This window comes from Pongo pygmaeus, chromosome 6 (assembly GCF_028885625.2).
Source record: "Pongo pygmaeus isolate AG05252 chromosome 6, NHGRI_mPonPyg2-v2.0_pri, whole genome shotgun sequence".
Taxonomy (NCBI): domain Eukaryota; kingdom Metazoa; phylum Chordata; class Mammalia; order Primates; family Hominidae; genus Pongo; species Pongo pygmaeus.
The window spans coordinates 54846398-54870110 of record NC_072379.2 but is presented as its reverse complement, the minus strand read 5'-3'; the positions used below and the strand labels follow the sequence as shown (position 1 = coordinate 54870110).

General features: G+C 40.4%; 1 protein-coding gene and 1 pseudogene across 2 annotated transcripts; both read left to right on the top strand.

Moving 5' to 3' along the window:
• The first annotated feature begins 226 nt into the window (after window positions 1–226).
• On the top strand, window positions 227–21554 carry PPP1R17 (protein phosphatase 1 regulatory subunit 17). 2 transcript variants are annotated; one of them, XM_054494186.2, is made up of 5 exons: window positions 227–355; window positions 5456–5573; window positions 8524–8676; window positions 10021–10173; window positions 20255–21553. In XM_054494186.2, the coding sequence occupies exons 2-5, from the start codon at window positions 5492–5494 to the stop codon at window positions 20332–20334; spliced, it is 468 nt and encodes a 155-aa protein (XP_054350161.1). In that variant the 5' UTR covers window positions 227–355; window positions 5456–5491; the 3' UTR covers window positions 20335–21553. The 2 variants fall into 2 exon arrangements, with proteins under 2 accessions (XP_054350161.1, XP_054350162.1); XM_054494187.2 differs by lacking the exon at window positions 227–355 and adding an exon at window positions 5303–5367 and having other exon boundaries at window positions 20255–21554.
• LOC134739906 (tigger transposable element-derived protein 1-like) lies at window positions 12976–14862 on the top strand (annotated as a pseudogene).
• Window positions 21555–23713: the final 2159 nt, after the last annotated feature.

Below are 23713 nucleotides of genomic sequence, written 5' to 3'. Positions count from 1 at the left end.
TCAGACCAAAAAATCCATTGCATGGGAATTCAATGATGTAGCTGGTTTGTCTGAATTTCTCTGGTGTGCACACCGGAAACTCAAAGCACGACTCTATATTGTACTTTTGTAATGTACAATTATTGCCGTGGAGAGCAGCGATGGAGATGTTAGTCCTCTTTCCTTTTCCATCCCCCTTGCCCTGGTGCCTGTGAAACAGAGCATCCCCATGGCAACAGCAGCAGCTGGTCCCTAGATAAGAGGAGCTGGAGCCGGCCAGCAGCAGCCACTGCCGCAGAGGAGCCAGGCCCAGCTTCGGTGAGCACACACGCCCTCCCTGTCTCTCGCCTTCGCTTCCCTGCATCTGCACTGATTGGTAAGTGCTTCAGATTTTTACTCCAAGAACTTTTGTGGAGAGACAAGCAAGTTTCCAGTAAGTTACTGGGACAAAGAAGGCTGTAGCTGGTGGCACGGGATTGTGCTTTACGGAGCAAGGCTAAGCTGGGGCTGAGTGGAGAGCAGAAAAAGTTACCACTTTCAAGTCATTCTTCCAAGGGAATGGAGTTCTATAAAAGACTGAATCCTCACAAATTCATTTGCAAAGTTTCAAGAAGAAGTTGGTGTATCTGCATATTCACACAGGATAGAGCGGTTTATCTTCCAAGGCTGGGGAAAGTGCAGAAAGTATGCTTCTCAAAACACATTCTCCATGCCCTACTTTAAGTCAGTCTCTCCTCCAGGACTACTGCCAATTTAGGTTTTCTAAATGAACAAATCTGATTTTAAAAGATGGTACTTTTTGACCTGAATTCAATCCTCTGGTTAAAAAGAGGTTTGACAATGAATATGTATTTTACATAGCCAGAGGGTGCATTAACGAGATACCACATAGGCTGTGGGTACAACCTTCTACCTTTTTATTCCATCAAGTAAATCAAGACCTGATTACTTTGGGGGATATTCTTCAGAATACCATAGGGTAAGCTAAGTGTCAACTCGCTTCTGAGAATCAGTTTTATTATGTTCCCAAGACTTAGAAATGGGTATTCTGTTGTTGGTTTTTGTCTTCAACTATTCTCATCTCATTACCAGCTTCAGAGAAGGCCAGAGATGGGATAAAGAGATAATTCTGATGGATCAATTTAGATAGACATATAATCACAAATGGAGGACTGAAAGATCCAAGAAGGTCCCTTATACTCATGAAAATGTCAGTGTGCAGGACCTGGGCTCGGGACTCCATGCACGTTCTATGGTTAATACTCTCAACAACCCTGGAGAAGAGCCATTATCTTCCCCCATTTAACAGATTTGAAAACTAAATTTTTGAGAAAACAGATAACTGTCCCAAGTTCACCCAGCTAGAGAGTGGTACAAGCAGCCAAACATTGGCTTCTACCTTATATTGACTCACAGCATCCAATCTTTCAGGTGAGAGAAATTTTCTTCTCATAATTTAAACCACATATTCTCACATCCAACTGAGAAAATTGCTCAATGATAAGAGAAAAGACAAAAAATCCAAACCAGCTTCTGACCACACACTGAACCAACTAATGTGTTTCAGCTCCGCTGGTGTGCCTGCCTTTCCGCAATATAGTGGGGTCCCTTTTCTGGCACCCAGTTCCTTCCCCCTTTCAGTTCCTGTTCTCAAAAGAGAAGGTGACCTTTGTCATTAACAATCCCTGTGTATTGTGACATCAATTTACATATTGCTGCTCTTAGTGGTATTTGCATTTACAAGTGTCTCTTTGTGAAAAGAAAGGTTTTGTCCCTTGTGAAAAGGAAGGTAAGGATTAGTAAGAGGAAGTTACAAGAGTTTAAAATCTGAAATCCTGAAATCGTTTCTCAAACCCTGAAATCATATCTCTTGGTCTCTTGCATGCTACACTGAATACTTACATTCTGTCAAACAACCACAACCAGAAGAATAATTCAGACCAACACTCTTTCACTCTCTAATTAAGAAATCTGAAACATTTTGAAAACCAAAATGTTTGTTGTTAAGTTCAACACAAACTCATTTGATAGCAAAGCCTGACCCGAAAGAATGTGAATTTTTTGTGGTTTGTCTTTATGTCACCTAGTGTGAATATTCATAGTTTTGCTGCAGAAATAATGGATGTGATTGCTGGTGCTCCTTGAGACCCCTCTAGAGCTGTTATATAATTTAAATAGTCCTGATTTCCACAGCACATTTGACTCCAGGCTTGTCACAAGGGTGGGTGGCCAACATTGCAATGACAGTGGCAGTCCACGTCTCTGTGTGAATGTTAGAATTCAGAGCCCACACTGAACCAATAAGTGGCAAGAGGATGTTAAAAAGGTCACAAGTCTTTGTAGTAGACACAGTTTATGAAAACACCCCCAAATGTGAAGTATTAGACAACAAGCCTCTCTGGAGGCCTCAGCATTTTGGTTGAATTCTGAAGATGTAGAGGACCAACTATGCAGGCATGAAAGAAAGAGCTGGTGCCTTAGAAAGTTCCCAAGTTACAGGGAGATGATGAAATCTTCCCTGGGCAGCCCAACAAGTACAGCATCCCTTTATGACACCTGCTTGGGGTAGAGACTGAATTAAAGAGAAGAAGGCGTGGGTAGAGTCAGGAATAGGAAATGGAAATATTCCATTTCCTATGTCAAGAATTAGACCGGCTCATGTCTTAAAACAGCTCACTCATAAAGAGCGCCCCTTCTCACTGAGGATAGAAATGGAGAGTGAGTTGGGAGATGGGGTAATTATACTAACACGCTATGACAATTATCAATAAGCCAACACTAAACTCCAAATGTCTTTCTCCTCCACCTACTTGTTCTTTTCTTTGTGTGAAAATTTTCTCCTAAGAAGTCCATAATGACATCATTCATGATAAAAGTATCTTCTAAACCCATGAGCAAAACACATCCCTGCACAGCATGGGATATTCTTGTAGTGTAAAATCCCAGATCTGGAAATTGTCTCTCAGCCCCTTAGCAAACTGTCTTGCTGGTTCACCACCACCATTCTTTAAATCACACTGATTTGAAATAGTGTTGTTTCTCTCATAGACAAGATGAGCTATGCTGTGGAGGAAGCATGTGTCAGTTTTGTGATGAATCACTGGTTTCCTTCACCTTGTCCAGGGGCCTCTGACATGTTTGATTATTCAATTCATCAGCCAGAGGCAGGCTTTCTTTTTCTAGTCTGGTGCTGCCATAGCTGCTTTGCTCAGAGGAGGCCTGGACCTCCCATGGCTCAGCATCTGGAAGAAAAGTTCAATTGCTTTTTAGAATCTTTTCATTATACAACGGGTCTTCCTTAGCGAAAAATCTAGTGTGGTAGATAGACAACATCACATAAAAATAGCTGCCACTTGAATTATGACTACAATGTGCTAAGCATGCAGCTATGCTATTTCATCTTCACAGTTACTCCACCCAGTAGGTATTATTATCTCTATTTTACAGATGAGGAAACTCAGGGTAAGCTCGGGGGACAGAGAGGGACATATGTTTCTGGGTGCCAGACTGTGTGGGCACCACAAAGATGTTAGCCTTTGCAAATTTTATTGTAGCAGACTTAACTTGTGGGGAGAGGGGGCAAAAATGATTCTATTACATTGGGCTCCATTTACTCTCACTACATCTTTAAGATTTAGCAACTTCATCGAAGTCATATGGCTTTTTAGTTTAAGAGCTGAGATTTAAACTAGGTCTATTTGACTCAAGAATCCAGATTCAAAATAAATAACCTGCTATTAGGCACATAAGAACAGCCATAGGATCCAAGTAAAAAAAACGCCTTACCTTTCAAGGGTTGGGGAGAAGGAGAAAGGTACTAACAGCAGATAGGACCTTCAGTAGATAGTAAGTGCCTGGCTTCAAATGATTACTCTGATCCTAAGTGTTTTATTAATGGTATGTCATTTCAACATTTTTGAGCCTCAGTTTCTTCTTCTGAGGAATGAATATTTTCAACAGATCCTCTATGGGGTAATTTTCAATATAATATGTATGACTGGGCCCATGACTCTGCCTGAAGAGGAGGAAAATTGGTTAAATAGGTGCATAAGACCATATCTGATGCTGCCTTGAGATCTCAGCACTCATCCTGAGTGATGTTCCCATGGCCCATCCAAGCTAACAGCATACTTCCTGATGGTTGCAGGGAGTTGGCAATCTCTATAAAAACACTGAAAACAATGGTCTGAATTGATTTCTGCGGAAGTCACTCAGTACAATCAGTCTGCACAGAGTGACACTAAAAGCTGTGCTCAAGTCATCAGTTAATAGCTCCATCTGCTATCCAGTGATCTCAGCACATAGAGGAAGAGACCCTCCTGCCTTTTCAGAGAAAACTGGTTTATTCCTCAAAAGGCAACAGAGTTGAACTCATTTTATGAGCTTGAAACATTAGCACAACTGGTCTGCGTGTTCATCTGCATGCTGGTTGTCAAGAAATCTCAAAAGAAAAGAAATGGTTGGGTGATTTTAATTTTATTTATTCCTTCCCCACTACTCTTGCTATGGTAGGACATGAGTAATAAATTATCTAAAAAGAACTCAAGATACAGAATCTAGCCAGGCTCTAATGAAGATTTTCTATAAATCTCAGCTAATGCATTTCTCCTTCAGACCTGACACATATCCATTCTGGATTTCCACTCCTCCTGGGCGACAGCTATAACTAATAGCTCTGGAAAGTTCAATGAACTTTCCAGGAAAGATGGAGAGTGGGGAGGGGGACAGATATGTTCTCATGTCTGGAATCCCTAGGGAGAAAATAAAGATCTATCCAAAACCCAGATTTTCTCCTACCATGTTTCTACCACCACCGTAATGTTGGTGGGGAGGTAGTCTCCTTACTTTATACAATAGCTGTAGAATGTAATGATTAAAAAAAAAAAAAAAAAAGCAAGCAAAAAACCCACAACAGAAGCCTTATTCAATTTGGGTTCAAAGGATTCATTTTACTTTTAAGGGACTCAGGTGTCTAATGGAAGTCAGCAGGACTGGACCTGGATATAGCCTTGGCTATTTAATAGATGTGTGACTAAATTAATTAAATTTTCTTAGCCTCTGTCTCCTCATCTGTGAAGTAGACTTAATCCTACTTTGCAGAACTCAACAGAGAAAACATAGGCAAGGTTTGAGCATGATTTTCTGTGACTCTCAGCTAATTCACTTCTCATTCAGACTTGACAATTGCTCATTCTGAAACTCTCAAAGTGTCTCTGAGAGAGGGCAAATATTGGACATTTGATACATAACAATTATGAATAAATCCATCAGTGTGAGGGTGGGAGGGTTCATTTTATTTTGGCTTAAATCTCAAGTTTAGAGTTTCTAATAGCCAAGTTTAAGAATCACACATAAAGAAACAGGATTGGATTGGGAACACAATAGCAGGTGCTCAACAAATATATTTACTTAGTAAATGATTGAATGAATGAACAAACAGAGCCATACTTATTAACTGTTTTTTATACTTCCTTAGTGCTGGAGAAGAAATACATCCACCCACCCTCCTTTGATGATGTCCACTGAGCAAATGCAGCCGCTTGAACTCTCAGAAGACAGACTGGACAAGCTAGACCCTCGTTGCAGCCACTTAGGTAAACAAATGATCGATAGTGAATGTCAGTGGTGGAAGTCAGAGAAGTGGTGTCTCAACCATTTGGTTTGCAGGCAAGTCAGAGAGAGGCCCCCCCTGAAACCTGATAGTCTGTGCCTTCTGGTGACAGCCAACACCAGATGGGCAGGCAAATAGCCATGGGTCTGTGGGGTCTGCCATGTAAATATTAGCTGAAGCACCAGTAAGAAGTTCATTAGACAGAGAGAGAGAAAGAGAGAGAGAGGAAGCATTGTCCTCTTTTTCTGGGTCTGACAGAGTCCCAGGCAGAGCATTTTTGAGGCAATAAATGGAATGTGTCAGTATAGCTTGTTTCCAGTATTTCCCGACACACTTATACCCCATGTGCAGTGCCAATAAAATATTTCAAATATCTCTCTTTGCCTATCAAGACAGAATTTTAAATAGCCTTTTTCTGCTTTATTGTCAATCTGCTTCCTTTCCAGAACTGACTTTTTGCATAACCTTTGTAATGAAAATACCAGAAACATTTCTGCCTCTACCCATTTCTAAAAATGAGACACTCAGACTTTTGATGGATGGGCCTTTTGCATATTCATAGCCTTTGTCTATGCCTTGCCTGGTTATGACTCCTCCCTCCTCTCGCCTCTCCCCATTTGCTATCAAGATATTTTATGTTCAAGATTTCTCCAAAAATGGGGAAAAGTGCAATTGAAGTAAAAGTCAAAATGAAAGCAAATAGCTGTGCACTGAGCAGCATCCTGGGGTTGAATTGTAGCTCATGACAGGTTTGTACCTCCAGAGACCCACAGCAGGGCAGTACCCATTCAGAGCAGCATTCATTTATTCAACACTTGACTATGGCATGTAAAATATTGGGGAAAGATTAACTGTGCTATGTGGCAATAAACTTTTAAAATTGTGTTTGCAGCCAGGCATTAAGATATATAGTCCCAAGAGGCTGGGTTTAATCCTGATACCATAACCTGCCAGCAGTGTACCCCTCAGATTTTTACCTGGCTTTCTGAGCCTCAGTTTCCTCATCTTCAACATGGAGAAAAGAGTATAACACCATTGTAGACTTAGCATGAGAACTCAATGAGATCATATGTTCAGGGATGGTATTCATATTTAACAACTGACAAAACATAGGCATTGAAAAATCAGAAAAGGTGTAATAAATGAATAAATAACAGAGTTTGCATCTAGACCCACCAAGGTTTAAGACATTTAATCCTCAACATTTTAAGGAAATTTACCCGAATAGTTTTTAAATAAGAAAGAGAGAAGGAAAGAGAGAAATTTACCTGAATACTTTTTAAATAAGAAAGAGAGAAGGAAGAGAAGGAAATGAAAGGGAAGGGAAGGAGCTAAAATATCCAATTACTCTTTTAAAATTTCTCCATATTTATTCATATCTGTAGATCTAGCTAAACTATATCCAGGCCATAGTTAGAGTGTCCAAAGAAGACAAAAACCTTCACTGTCTTGTGGCTTCTTTGAATCCTAACAGAATAGTTCCTTATACAAAATATATTCCAGTTTATTCATCAAGCATTCATTCAACAAATATTTATTAATTGCTGCAGAAGAGTTAAAAGATAAGGCACCTGTCAGTAAAGAGGTCAGAGAAGACATATGCAGAAATAATAACTAGATCATCTTTTAAATATGTTACTTGAACAAAAATGCTGTGGATATTAAGAAATGAGAAAGAACACTCAGGACTGGAGTTAATACAGATAGATTCATGAAGATGGGAAGTTTCCTCTTAAGTTTAGTGGAAGGTTAGAGGGTGAGCAATGGCCAGAGTGAATATTTTGGGACATCTGAAATACATCAACTGTATCAGATGCTTTGCAAACATTAACAATTTTAGCTCGCTCTCTCTCTGAAACACACACACACACACACACAGATTTAATATTAATATTATCTCCACTCTAAATATTGAGAGAATACTAAAGTTTCTAGAAATGAAGGTCCAAGTTCTCAGAACTAGAAAATGATGAGTCCATGTTTGCACTCAGATCAGCTTGACTCCATTTAACCGTTCAACATCCATTTATTGGAGGGAGAAGCAATTAAGAATAAAATTACAAAAAGACTGTAATCCTTAATCTCCAGAAAGGCTGTGTCCGGAGCAGGAGGTAAACCATTAAGAAACAGTGAACCATTGCTGAAACAATGACAGTGAAGCCCAAGGCAGAACAACACAAAGAATAGAGGAGTAAGAGGGAGCAGAGGAGAGACTTGAATGGGCAGGGCATGATCAGATTGGATTCATTACCCATAACAACTTCTGATAGACTCGATGTAAAAGCCAGGCTTCAAAGCTCTGGTGGGGTAATGCAGAGGATTGAGAAAAGTAAATAAATGAGTTAGAAGACAGTAGGATCTTGAGTTAGGATGGGCAAATAGGAGGGTTACAAAGCCCGGAACAGTGAAAAGACAAATACAAAACCCCAGGTCTGGATCACCAGGAGGATGAGACTGGCACAATGATGAAGGCAAGTGAGAAATTCACTGAGGACCGAGGGAACCTTTCTAAGATCAAGGGAGATGTAGGTTCCATACTGGCCCTTGGGGTCTCCAAAGAGAGCAAGTCTTGAGCAAAAAGAATGGAGGCGCGTTTAGCAGAGAGAACCTATTCTCCCATCAGAAAGTTAACTCAAACCCACTTTGTGGCTTGCCGGACCGTATTTTTTAAGTTTTTCTTTGCCTCGGTGATCCATCCATTTGAGTTTCCTTAATTTGGAGTTTTACAGCATTCTAGTTTTCGATTTTGTTATAAGAATTTATGCAAGGCTAATAAAGTCCTTTGTGGAATAGGCCACAATAAATAAACGCTTTTTCTTTTCAGGCCAAATCACCTCTGCCCTGTCATCAAGTGCAATTAGGAACCAAACAGTTTGTGACTGGATCCTTAATCATGTTATATTCTTTATTTCTTTGTATCCTGTTAAAATTAGATGATCTTTCAGACCAGTTCATTAAGGACTGTGATCTCAAAAAGAAGCCTAGAAAGGGAAAAAATGTACAGGCCACCCTGAATGTTGAGTCAGACCAAAAAAAACCAAGGAGGAAAGATACACCGGCGCTGCACATCCCGCCTTTCATACCAGGTAATGGACAAAGTCATCTGCACAGCTCTAAAGGAGAGCCACTTGCCACTAGGTTGCATTGGTCGTACACATTTTTCCTTAAATATTCAGGTATTTTAAAGTAATTTAAATTACCTCTCCACCTCTGTATCTCTGTGTTAGTTACAATATAGCAAGCTGCTATAACAGATACATTCTAAAATATTAGGGGCTTAATACAATAAAAGTTTATTTTTTTACCTACCAATAGTGAAATCATGGGGTGGGGAGGCAAGCTCTGCTCCAAAGAGTCATTCAGGGCCCCAGTCTGATGTGTTTTGACATCATAAACACATGGTGAGCAAAGTCACCACGAGCTTCCACAGTCACGATGAGTACCAATGTCCAGCAGGCATGGGAGGTAGACAGAGTGGAGGATTGACAGGGAGATTTACGTGAACCAGGCCTTCATCAGTCACGAGGCCTCACCAGACAATAAGGGAAGCTGGGAAATGGACCCAGCTCAATGCCCAAGAGAAAAGCAAAGCAGTCTGGTGAACAGCTAACATGTCTCTGTAACACCCTTGGATGTGATGTGTGACATTCTCTTATTCTCAAAAGTTTTGCCTTGTTTTGCTTTCTCTTCTCCCTCCCTCTTGGTCACTAATTTACTGTTATGTCTGTTCACAACATACCTTGAGGGTTGCAAAACAAATGAAACATAGATCTTTCTGGGAATGATCTTTCAGTTTTCTAAGAAATAACAACAGCACATAATAGCTGAAATATGCAGTAAGAAGTGACAGCATAAGGGAGTTCTTAAAAAGGACTGTTGGGGCTCAGTGTGGGTAGTGAATTGTGGAAAATTTTATGCAAGAGGCTGTTTTTAGAGAGTTACTCAATGATGGAGAAAAATTTCACTGTAGCATAGAGGTGAGAAAGCAGGAGGGTGGAGGTATCAGGGTGGAAGTGTGCAGACACAGCTTGCAATACATCAAATGAAATCCTCTGGCTGAAGAGGATGAGATTTGGAGGCAGAAAAACTTGGGCTCAACTGCTCTGTGACACCTATGAGCTGTAATACCCTGGGCACATTTCTTTGCCTGACTTCCCTCAGCTTTGTGATGGTGGCCGTAATACTCAATTCCTCAGGGTTTTAATGAGGCTAAAATAAAATCAAGCATGCAAAACCTTTTGTATAGATAAGGTTCCTAGTGGAGCCTCAATAAATACTAATGCTTCTTATGAAAAGATTTGCTTTATTAAGGTAAGTTTGGAAAGCTATATTGACTGTCCTCACCAGATGTCTATAAATATGCACAGTCCTCATATATTAGGATATATGTATTTGACCCTGTTTCTCTCTGTGTTCCCCTAACCATGCAGGTGTGTTTTCAGAACATTTAATTAAAAGATACGATGTTCAAGAGAGACATCCAAAGGGCAAAATGATCCCTGCTCTTCATAACACTGACCTGGAACAGAAAAAGCCAAGGAGAAAAGACACACCTGCCCTGCACATGTCCCCCTTTGCAGCAGGTAAAAAAGCTGGTGCAGGGCATTTGCAGGGGGTGATGGGAACAGGTCAAGAGCCTTACCATCTGGAGGCCCCCAGGGCCTGGCCGTTGTCCTGGCCCAGCAAGCTGCGTTGTGCTGAAGTGCTCTGGGGAGAAGCCACACTCACTGCTACCTTTTAGGTTTATCTCCACTAGCAGCTCCCCAGGGGCTGATCTGGGGATGGGAAAGGGTCAGAGCATTACTCATGCCTCAGCAGAGCTGGTTGAATTCACTGAGCCAACGGAATAGAAATGTCAGTGGGTCCTTGAGAAGAGCTGGAATGCCCTCCTCCCAAGGCTTCCGTGGATTTTGCGTCTTATGGCTGGTTCTCCTGAGATACTTGGACTAATTGGCAAAATCCTCAAAATGAGAGACAGAAAAAGAGATGCAGAAATAAGGATAGCTATCTTAATGTGTGTCAAATCAAACAAAAAAAAACATACTGAAATATGAGCACAACCCCAGTCTGTAAAGGAGCTGCTCTGTGAGATGACAGTCCTTGTCTCTGAGAAGTGCAAGTTGGGGAATAAGACATGTACATTCATGGCTAGAGTATGACTCTGTGTGTATGTGTGTATTTTATACAGATTGTTGTGTTGGGGAAGTGACAGAGGGGAAAATATGCTAATGTTTATTGAGATCCTACTGAATGTTAGGCACTCAGTTTGTCATGTCTCATGGATTTTTATAAATTAACTGACTAATATAATAAAGAGGCTATTATCTCGTTTTACAGATTAAGAAACAGAGAATTTAATTAACTTACTCATCTACTTTAAAGTCTTATGTGGATAAAATTGATAGATAGATGGCTAATTGGCTAATTGGTTGGATCAAAGATGAGATGACTAGATGGATAAATGAATAGATAAAATTATGATCAAGATCAAACACTAAAATGTGGCAGAATTGGGGCTCAAACCCAGGTCTACCTCACTTTTGGGCAGTTTTTCACTAATCTGTGCTGTGGTTTGGAATTTTAGCATTATAAGAATAGAAGAAACACTCTGGGGAGAAGATAAAATTTGGCTGTTGTTATAAAACTATATTTCCCCACTGTTTCATTTAATAAAGAAAAAAATTGAAAAAACAGCTCAGAAGAAGACATCACGACAAACAGTCAGGGGCTTAAGATCCCCAGCCACATTAGAGGCTCTGGTTCTATGCTTCATGGGATTTGTGTTCTCTGCACTTCTGTCCTTGTTCCTCCACCTCTTCTTCTCTTCCCACCTCCAATTACCTCTACCTATCCCTTCGTCTTCACCACTTACCTGTATACCAAGATGAATGGTGGGTTTATGACCCCACCTAGTCATGCCAGGGACAACTTTCTCTCAGTTTCTTTCATGCACACACATTTCTACATACCAGCTTTTCTAAGCACTGACTACATGCAAGCTTCTGAGATCATGCACATGTGCTAAAAGTACAAGGAGTTTAGGACATGCAGAAGTCTAATCTTCAAACTGTCTTAATTCTTTTAACAAATATTTACTGAGTACTTGTCATGTCCTGGGCTCTGTTCTAGGCAATGGTACAGGAAGAAAGTCAATAACCATATAGATAAATACATAATAGAAAGTCTGCTAGGGATAAATGCTGTGAAGAAAATAAATCTAGTTAGATGAAGAATGGGAGATAGAAATTTCTTCTTTAGATTTCCAAGGTGCACAGGAAACCCTTTCCAAGGAAGGGATATTTAAGCAGAGACCTCAGGAAAATATGGGTGTGTCATGGGGGTAACTGAGCAGAGTATTTGAGGCAGAAAAGACAAATCCAAGAGTCCTAAGGCAGTGATGTCTTTGGCTTTTGCTCAGTCAATATTTATTGAGTGCCTACTATGTGCCAGGCACAGCTCAAGTGCTGGGCATACACTGGAAAACAAACCCCAAAGAAAAAGTCCTTGCTCTCATGGTGTTTATATTCTAGGTGGGAGAGATAATTAAATATTTGGTGCTAAAGCAGGGAAAGGGAGGTTTCTCTAAAACTGACAGTCAGGCAAATTGGACACCAGAAGATGACTTGCTCAGAAAGAGGAAAGGTTGTGAGGACTGCCTTTATTACTTTCCTGGGCAGGATCTGTTGGCCCTCAGTAACATCCTGCATCAGCTATTACCTCATTTAACACTAAGTCAACTGTGATGGCCCATCACAGCTCTTTTACCTCACTGGGACATGAAAGGTAAAGCTGTTCCTGTTTTCTAACAGAGAGGGGAGCAAGCCAGCACAGTCTCCCAGTGAAAGGGCCTTCACAGATGATTTTTTGGCAGTATTCTGTCTCCTTTCAGAGGAGTTTTAATATTGGTCAAGGGGTCCAGAGATCTTGGAAGAACTAATTTAAGAATAATAGACAACAGTCACAATTTGTTAAGTCTGATTGCTTCCCAAGAGAAGAAGGAATTGTTACATGGTGATATTTCCATACTAGAGGTTTGCAGTGTTAATGGAATATAGCCCTACCTCATTCCATTTCTCTTCACTTTTTTGTGCTTTTCAGATATTGGTGTTTTGTTTTGGTTTTTTTTTTTTTAACCAAATTGGATGTTTGTGGTAACCCTGCATCTAGCAAGTCTATTTTTCCAGCAACACCATTTTTTCAATAGCACGTGTTAACTTCATGTCTCTGTATCGCATTTTAGTAGTCCTTGCACTGTTTAGAATTTTATTATTATTATCATTATTATATCTTTTATGGTGATCTGTGATCAGTGATGTTTGATGTTACTATTGTAATTGTTTTGGGGTGCCACAGACCTCGCCCATATAAGACTGTTAACTTAATCTATAAGCGGTGTATTCATTCTGTCTGCTCCACTGACAAACAATTCCCCTATCTCTCTCCCTCTCCCCTGGCTTCCCTATTCCACGAGACACAAAGATATTGAAATAAGGCCAACCAATAACCCTACAGGGGCCCCTAAGTGTTCAACTGAAAGGAAGAGTTGCACGTCTCTCATTTTAAATCAAAAGCTAGAAATGATTAAGCTTAGTGAGAAAGGCATGTTGTAAGCCAAGATAGGCTGAAAATTAGGTCTCTTGTACCAACCAGTTAGCCAAGAACCAGGTTGTGAATGCAAAGGAAAAGTTCTTGAAGGAAATTAAAAGTTCTACTCCAGTGAACACAGGAATGATATGGAAGTGAAACATCCTTACTGTTGATACGGGGAAAGTTTCAGTGGTCTGGATAGATTACACCAGCCATAACCCTTCCTTAAGCCAAAGCCTAATCCAGAACAAGGTCCTTACTCTCTTCAGTTATATGAAGGTTGAGAGAGGGGAGGAAGCTAGCAGAGAAGAAAAGTTGGAAGGTAGCAGAATTTGATTCACGATATTTAAGGAAAGAAGCCATCTCCCATAAAAGTACAGAGTGAAGCAACAAGTGCTGATGTAGAAACTGCAGGAAGTGATCCAGAAAATGTAGCTAAGATAATTGGTGAGAGTGACTACACTAAACAATAGTTTCTTAATGTAGATGAAACAGCCTTCTATTGGAACAAGATGCCATTTAGGCCATTCATAGCTGGAAAGGAGATGTCAATGCCTGGCTTCAAAACTTCAAAGGACAGGCCAACTCTCTTGTTAGGGGATAATGCCCCGGTGACTTTAAGTTGCAGCCAATGCTCATTTACTATTCTGAAAATCCTAGGGCCCTTATGAATTATGTTAAATTGAAGCTGCCTGTGTTCTGTAAATGGAACTACAAAGCCTGGATAAAGGCATACATATTTACAGCATAATTTACTGAATAATTTAAGCCTACTGTTGAGACCTACTGCTCCAGAAAAAGACCCTTTTCAAATTATTACTGCTCATTAACAATGTACTTCATCACCCAAGAGCTCTGATGGAGGCACACAAGGAGATTAATGTTGTTTTCATGCCTGCTAATGTAGCATCTATTCTGGAGCCCCTGGATTGAGGAGTTACTTCGACTTGCAAGTCTTGTTACTTAAGAAATACATGTTTTGCAAACCTAGAGCTGCTATAGATAGTGATCCCTCTGATGGATCTGGACAAAGTAAACTGAAAACCTTCTGGAAACAATTTGGTATTCTAGATGCCATTAAGAACATTTGTGACTCAAGGGAGGAGGTCAAAATATCAAAAATAGCAGGAGTTTGGAAGAAGTTGATTCCAACCTTTATGAATGAGTTTGAGAGGTTCAAGACTTCAGTGGAGGATGTAACTGCAAATGTGGTAGAAATAGCAAGAGAATTAGAATTAGAAGTGGGGCCTGAAGATATGACTGAATTGCTACAATCTAATGATAAAATTTGAATGGATGAAGAGTTGCTTCTGATAGATCAGCAAACAAAATGGTTTCTTGAGATGAAATCTACTACTGGTGAAGATGCTCTGAACATTGTTGAAATGACAACAAAGGGTTTAGAATATTATATAAACTTAGTTTATAAAGTAGCAGCAGGGTTTGAAAGGATTGACTTGATTTTGAAAAAAGTTCTGCTGTGAGTAAAATGCTGTCAAGCAGCATCACATACTAGATCAAAATCTATTGTGAAAGGAAGAGTCCATCAATGCAGAAAACTTCACTGTCGTCTTAAGAGATTGCCACAGCCACCTAACCTTCAGACCACCACTCTGATCAGTCAGCAGCCGTCAACATTGAGGCAAGCCTCTCTAAGACTCAGTGAAGACTCAGATAATCATTAGCATTTTTTTAGCAATAAAGTATTTTTAAATTAAGCTATGCTCATTATTTTTAAAGACATAATGCTATTTCACATTTAGTAGGCTACAGTATAGTGTAAGTAACTTTTATGTGCACTGGGAAACCAAAAAATTTGTATGGCTCTGTTTATTGTGATACTTGCTTTATTGCAGTGATCTGGAAGAACCTGCAAGATCTCTGAGTTATGCCTGTAATAAAATTTTTTAGAAGTCCTGCAAAAAGAATCATTTTGACTTTGTGTAACCCAGATCTGATCTATTTTCCATGGAACTTTTTTTTGGTACTACCTATTAGTCTTATTAGTTTAGTCATTCTGTAGGTTATGCTATGATATGGGAAATTCTGCCTTAGAATTGTGATATGGCTTAAATCAACTTTTCACCCTTTTTTTTTTTTTTTTTTTGCCTCTACCAATAGATTGTTTTTCCCAAATAAGATGAGAAGAAAATAGAAGCACAGGCAGGGTTACATGTTTTCAGACTTGCTAGGAAGGAGCAGAGCTAGACAGGGTTGTGCAGAGCATGAAGAGTAATGGAGAAATGGTCCAAGGACCGGGGGAGGCTCTGAACCTCCCTCATCTGTGTTTCTCATAGGTTAAGTTAAATCCTACCTAGGTTAATCCTCTAATCCATCACATATTTTCCCTCAAGCTCTGTCTCTGTCCAGGTCCCAATTACCTTTCAGTAGTCAGCCAGCTCGAAGCCTCTGCTATCAGACCCCTTCAGGTCCAAAATGACTCTTTTCTATTCTTAACTAACTCTGTATTAGTCATAGCATGCAAATACCCAAAACTTTGTCATCTCTTTTAGTATTGTCTTTATTCTTCTTGTTGCCTGTATTGTAGCTGCTGCTTAAACTGACTTACATCAACAACTTGTATGATGAATTCATGAGGACTGGCTGTGACTTCCTTATGTCTCTGGTATTGATATTGATATCTAGTCCAATCATTTCTACATAGCAATACTCACTACATATATGCTGGTTTGATGTTTTATCTGGCAATCATAATTTTGCAATACCTGATGGAGACTTATTATTTTCTGTTCATGCTTGTATCTGTTTTTATTGAAGACCTTCTAGGAGAAGACTTGGTAGAGAAACAAAAATATTTACGGGCAGGGAGTCATCCTAGTATACAAAATTGAACATGGGCTTTGGATTCACAAAGGTCTAGGTTTCATCCCTGGTTCTGCTCCATACTAGCTTTGTGACCCTGGACAATTAACATAAACTGTAAAAGCTTTCTTCATTTTGCCCATAAATCTAAAAGGGGACCATAAATATGTCTTCCAGGGCTGTTAACACAATTAAATAAAGTACATAAACTACTTGGCAGAGCTCTTGGCTATCAAAAACTCTCAACAAATGTTAATTCCTTCCATTCTCTGTTCAATCTTATATTCTTTGAGATAAATCAAACCATTTCTGAAGGTGAGGATTGTCTAAGCCACAGCATTTTACTTCTCTGTATAAACCTGCTGATTCAAGGAACATCCTAATGGGTTGAGCTCTGTTTACCTGGCATGAGTGCTGCCTACATCCCAATATCTACATCCTAAGAGAGTAGCTTCCCTATTGAATCACAAATGTTTATCAAACAACACAGAGTAAACAAGAGTTGGGGGTGGGGAGGGGGAGAGGTTGTATAGCCATAGCCTCTGTATGCATTATGGAATTCCTTGAATCAGCAAATCTCTATATCATAAGTAAGTGCAATTACAGATATTGTGTGATTCTAGCTTTCATTACCATATTAGCTGAAGTACTTTATTTTTGAAGCACCTTTTAGTAGCTAAAGATTTGGCAGTAATCGAAATGGTAGTTAAGCTGATAAGGATAGAGCCTTCAGCAGATGTTCAGAAGGACTCGCATTGGTTCTAATAAGGGTGTTGAGAGAAACTCGCAGACAAATACACTCTGGAGACATCTCCTCTCATTAACCCTTGGCAAGTGAAAACTGGACAAGGATCCAGTCTCTATTCTAAATTTCTTGCTAACTACCTTCACTCCCCTTAGTTAATGAGCTTACTTGACAGGTTCCAACTGCGAGCACAGCCCTTCAAAGGGGTCATCTCAAGCTTCTCTGACAGACCCAGGCTTGCTCCCAGCTTAGCCTATGGTTGCCAGGGGCCCTCATCTCAGTGACTGCATGGCAGAAAGCATTGGTTCTGACTAGTCAGATCTGGATAACCAAGGCCTGCTTAAGAGTGAAAGAAGTCTTATTAGAGGATTGTCACAAATGGAACCATGAAAAAGGAATAATGAGGCTGGAAGCATTGAAGAGAATCCTCCTAGAAAATTGTCCATGAGCTGTGGACATTTGGGCAGTTTGGGACATTGAAGATCAAAATCCTGCACTTCTACACTAGGAAGGGATCAGGATGTCCATTGAAAGTGACACATATTCTGTCTTGCTGGGAATAGAACTTTCTCTCTGGTGTGATTTATCAGAAGACATGGTGTCCTAGTCCTGGCTCCCTGAGACCACAATATAATGTGCATGAACTATTTTAGCTGGTGCTCTGGGTGGGATTGTGCTCTAAAACAGCTTGCTTCAAAGCTGATTGGCCCTTGGAGACTTTGGACTGGCAGTCTTGGTCTTAAAACCCACTAAGCTCTTAAAAGCAGCCAAGTTTCCTAAACTCTTCTATATAGAGAGAGGAAGAAAGGAAGGAAATGACATTTGCTAAATCTCTACTGCATTCTTGTGCCAGATGTTAGCATATCCTTAGAGAATCTCATGGTTCAATAGGGGAGAAGGATGTATTGTCCAATGATTCCTACAATGTGAAATATGCTGTAACAGAGGTTCATGTACGTTGTGGCTGCAGCCACAATGTGGGCCTAAGTCTATTTGGGGACATCACACACTGTGGAAAATACAAATTACTTTTTCTCCAATTTTACAGGTGAATAAACTGAGGCTCAAGTAGGTTAAGTGAGTGCTCAAGGCTTAAAGATCACCATAGGCAAAGCTTTCTGGCTTCAGCGTCTGCATATTCCTTTAATGGTGCACCTCTGCTTCCCCTGAAAGCGTGAGGGTCAGAAGGAGGTTAAACCAGACCAATGCTTCCCAAACCCAGGTCATCTTCATGTCACCAAAGCATCAAGAACAAGAATGCAGTGGTGACATGCAGATACTCCTGATTTAAGGCTCATCCTAAGCAATGATATCCATGAAATCAAGATTTCTATGAGCTACCACATATTTTTTCATTATAAGACATTAAAATTAATTCTTAACTATATTAATATAAAATGCTGGTTCACCCTCTACTTGAAATTATCTCCTGTGCTCCTGTGGACAGCCCAGCCTACTTTGAGAAGGGCTGGCTATGATGATTTAACAGGCTTTTCTTATTCCTGAAATCCCAGGAACTTTTGTGGGAGTCAGCGAGGAGCAGATTCTTATATGATTAAGTTTCCAGGGTACCAAAAGTAACCAGAAAGTTGATCTGGATTTGGGAACTTAAAGGCTCTCACCCACTTTGAATCAACTCAATTTTGGCTTAATGTGAAGAGATATCAAGCAAGGAAGGATGGAAAATTTTGGGGCTCAGCATAGCTAACTCTATGTTCTCCTGCCATGCTAGCCTTAATTCCGAACAGAAATCCAAATCTCTATGCAGCTGCTGTACGAGAAATATCTCCCACTGTGTTTCATAAGTGATTTATGCAAAAGCTGTCGTTTCAGCCAGACTCTTGAAATTGTTTTTCTCTTCCAATAAATACCAGCTAATTGGTAAAGAACCCATGCAAACAAACTAGGAACTGAAACAAATGAATAGTAATTAAGATCAACACATAGTTTTCATTAATTTACTGCTGTTGAATGGAGTCCGGTGTGGTAGAAAGGCCTCTTGTGGTGCACAACTTCTCTTTCTCAAGTGTAGATCTTTATGAAATGCTTCATGGACTGGAAGCCATCTCATTATGAGAAGGAAGGAGACAGCGTGAGGCAGTGGTGGGGAAGCTGGCTGGAGTGGGATGACGGGGACCATGGAGGACTGGCGTTCCATCACAGCTTCCTTTGACCTTTCATTAAAATGACCTCACTTTACACTTCACAGGATGAGCAGAACCATGTGGCCCTTCTTGGCTGGTCCTTTCTGGGGTGATCAGTCCAGAAAATTGTGCTCAGACTTCTGAATTTCACAGACCAGTAATTTTTTTTTTTTTTTTTTTTGAGAAAGTCTTGCTCTGTTGCCCAGGCTGGAGTGCAGTGGTATGATCTCGGTTTACTGCAATCTCTGCCTCCAGGATTCAAGGGATTCTTCTGCCTCAGCCTCCCGAGTAGCTGGGATTACAGGTGCCCGCCACCATGCCTGGCTAATTTTTGTGTTTTTACTAGAGATGGGGTTTCACCATGTTGGCCAGGCTGCTCTCTAACTCCTGACCTCAGGCGATCTGCCCACCTCCGCCTCTCAAGGTGCTGGGATTATAGGCATGAGCCACCACGCCTGGCCCAGTAAATTTTTGAAACAAAATAGTGTGGAGCCCAACATAGGAACAGCAACTTTTTATTTTGCTTTATAAGGTTGCATTTTAAAAACCTTCTAACATCTCTAAAATTTCATAAAAGAAAGGATATTTTAATCCCCAAAAGAAGGAAAATAATCTCAAAATAAAGTCTCTTGAAATTTAAAAAAATGGAGGCATACAGCTGTATGAAAAGCTCAGTACATTTTCCTTATTTTCTCATTTTGCTCTGAACCGTATGAACGTCATCACCTCCTGGTACAGTACTGACATTTGGAAATGGCATGTCCAGAGCTTGAGCTCAATGTTTCCCTGGATGTAGTAAAATGCTTTTAAGTTTGACTTCCTGAGGCTTACCAGTTCTTTTCAAAAGGAAAATAAATGAGCAAATATTGAAGGGAAAGGAAAAGCCGACATTTAGTTGCTCTGGGTTAAACATTGTGACATATGTCTTATTTAATTGTCACAATAACCTTTTATAATAATTGTTACTGTCCTCATCTTATATTGAGAAGATTTAGGTGTGAATGTGTTTTCTGGCCCAACACAGATTAAGTGAGTGGCAGAACCATGAGTGCAAAGCAACTGGTTACGTTCCATCCCACCATGCTGCAAGCTTAGGAGCAGAGCTTAGAGGAGAGGATGAAGGTTGCCTCTGACTTCCAGGTGGTGCATCTCTTTGTAACAAGAATAGTGCCCTCATTGAGCACCTCTGGGAAGGCTAGATAAAGCCACCCAGCTCCTTCTCTGGGTTGGCACTTTTAGCAGCTAGCCTTGTAGATACTAAGAGGTTTCTGGGTTGCCATGCTCCTTTGTACTGTGTCTATCTGCAAGGTTGCCTGATGTTTTAATTAGAGGCACTTAATTGCAGGTCTGTGCTTTGTTTTGCAGGTGTGACATTGCTCAGGGACGAGAGACCCAAAGCAATCGTGGAAGATGACGAAAAGGATGGTGACAAGATAGCCATTTAAAGATAATTCCCCTGAGACCACTTGTAAATAGGTTAGATTGGTTCCCTGTGGTGACCTAGAGAAAAAATAGACTTGTTTCTGCTCTCATTTTTGTCATCGTCTGACTTTAAGATTCAGACACCTTCTCCCCAGGAGATGTATGCCATCAAATTGCCAGTCACCTCTTTGTCTCTCTCTTCTTTCTGAGTATGGTTTCTATTCTGTGTTTTGAATTTTTATTTTCTAATGCAGTGGAAAAGAAACAGATCATCCTAAATGAGGAGGTAACAGGGAAAGCACTGGGGTTCGGTTTCTGCATCTTCTAGATCAATTCATGGAGCAGAGATCGTGGATTACATGGGCTCCTTCTTGGTTTTTGCTGCTGGGCAGGAGTTGACTTAGCATCATCCAAGCACCAGTTCAAGTGGGGTTCCCTGTTGCCAGTTAGAGAGGTGAGAATGTTTGGACTCTAACTCACCAATTGCTTTGGAGACAAAGGTCTTTTATTTCTCCTGTCCTATCTTTAGAGTCCAAATGTCTCTGGTGATGTTCCTAAGACCCCTGTCCCAGATACTCTAAATGTGAATGTATGAGCTGGGGGAGTCAACCCAGCCCACCATGCCTTGGCTGATGATACCAGAGGCAGAGAACGCTGGTCTGTCTGGGAAGCTTAGCAATGTATCTTCAAATTTATTTTTGTTTTTAAAAATATTTCTTAAACATGCTGTCCCAACATTTGTGAGTTGTGTCACAAGTGAGTCATTATCAACGGTAGATAAAATATCAATGTTTGTGATGAATTTACTTTAAAAAAATTAAGGTCAATGAAAGCCATTCTGTCATTTTTAGCATTCTCACTTATTTAGACTCTATTACACTTTCTTGGATGAGAGGGGAGAGTGTGGTGTTAGCTAGTGAGCAGAGGTCTGTATATTGTCCTTGCCCCAGCCTGCAATCTGTGGATGCCCAGGGGAAGGCATACAGGCCTCATCCACCAGGCAATAGACAGGAGAAAGGTGAGAACTATTTTTAGAAGGAGGAAAAGTAGATACGCAAATTGTCACAACTAAGAGTGATAATTTGGTAGCTCTGTATGTGTGCTGGTTCCAACTGTTTAATCCCTTCTGTCTTTCTGTTCTCACAAAGATGGAAAAGATGGAAGAGCTTGCCGGAAATAAAGCTACATCTATCCACATCTCTGTCCTCGTGCATTTCTCCTAAGAATACCCAGTTTACTCACAATTATAAAGAGCAGAGGTTGCAAAAGAGACTCACAAAGTCTTGCTTTGTTTTGCTTTTGTTTTTGTTAGGCCTGCAGAGATTTTAAAATGTTTGAATTTGCTATTAATATTTAATAATCCAATCAGGAGAAGTGATGTAAAATTCTGGATTTCCAGATTCTCTTCAAAAAATATCTCAAGACCTGTTAATTTTGGGCCTGATTAGAATCATGGCAGCATCAGCTGGAACTGAGTACTGGATGCCCATTTTAGAAGGAGCGAGCATTCCCGTTTGCCATTTGCCCTACCTGGAGTATATCATCCATTGACTCTAGTTTGGAGTCCCCTTAGTAAAGACACATGTTGTAATCCTAATGATCTCACCTTTTTTATTCCAGCACTCCATGCTCTGCTCCCACTTCTGATGCCCCAACCATAGCTTTGGGTAGAGGGGAATAAAATTATGGCTGGGTACTGGTTGAGGCATAATTGGTGAAGGAGGGCACCATAAAGTCTTTACAAAACCAAAAGCAATTACAGGTCTATGGATAAGAAGATAGTATAACCATGAGCAGCAATGTTTACAAAGGGATCTTTACTCAGAAAACACAGTCTCACCTCATCCTATCAGATTTGCTGTACGAACACAGAGTACACCTGCAGCCATGTCTGCAGAGATGCTCGATAACTTCTGAGGCTACTCTGAAAACCTTCATCATTACTGACTTCCTGGGTTAAGGTAGAAAGTAGACCAGCTGCTGTGGAAATAAAAGCCTTGGGTCTAGCTTCAACTATGTGATGCCAAGCAAGCCCCTGGAACTCTCTGAGTCTCGTTCTTTATCTTGAAAATGAGGATAATAATTCTTACTTTGCCTTGTTCATAATTTGAGAAATAAGTAAGATAATGGATGGCAAAGAGCTCCGTAAGCTAAAATGCCCTATCCAACTGTAACACAGGATAATTTAAAGACACCTTCAGAGTTTGCACAGTGTTTTTTCTATTGCCAAATCCCCATTGCATGAGTATTGAATGGGCAGCAATTATGAGACTCAACACACAGCATCTGAAAGACTTCAAGTAGGGGGATCCCATCAATTATATGGCCTTAACTGAAAGACCAGACTTTGTAATACAGTCCCAATCTTAAAAGAGCATATACAGAATGGTGAGAGGCAAAGCCAGACAAAACATAACCAACCCTGGATATCACTGGATGACTTGGGTGGAAGCCAAACCTCCCTCACTTCCTTTGTCCCCTGAGGACTTTTTCTGGCCAGGTAAAGTAGAAATTTCATGATTAGCATTATATTTCAATTAAAATAGTTCTCAGTGCATTGTGAACAACTTCCCTCCAAATGAATAATAGTTATATTAAGAAATTAAGGGAGCCAGGTGCAGTGGCTCATGCCTGTAATTCCAACACTTTGGAAAGTCAAGGGGGAGCATCACTTGAACCCAGGAGCTCCAGATCAGCCTGGGCAACACAGGGAGACTCTATCTCCACAAAAAAATTAAAAATAAGCTGGACATGGTGGCGTGCACTGTGGTATCAGCTACTCAGGAGGCTGAAGTAGGAGGATTTCGTGAGCCCAGGAGGTTGAGGCTGCAGTGAGCTGTGATTGTGCCACTGAATTCCAGCCTGGGATACAGAGTGAGTCTCCATCTCAGGAAAAAAGCAACAAAAGAAAAGAAATTAAAAGCATTACAGGGTAGCCCATTCAGAATGAAGGCTCAAACTAAAAGAGGTTTCTTTAATGGAACTGGCAAAGCAGTTGGCCACTTGTTCATTCTGAAGGCATCTACTAGGAACACAGGCTACCTGAAATGAGGAGGCCCTAGATGTGCAAGACTTAGCGCTCTTTCAAAAGCTTCACACAAAGCCTTTCTTTAAATCCTGACACCCTTTAAAAGCAGCTGGCTGAGATCACACAGCCAATTTCTAATGCCTAATTATCACTTGAAAAGGCAGAGGCTGGTGTGGAAGGATTGGGGAAGAACCATAAAGGACTCAAGCAGTGTTTCCTTTTAAATGCAATTAAGTGAATTTTCCCTGTGCTGTCCAGGTTGTTTTCTTAAAACAAGGATAGACTGAGATCCCATGTGGTTGTGAAAATAAGTTAGCAAAGCAATTATTTTTGCTAGCTGAGAATAAGAGGCTGGTTACATGATGGATTTTGTA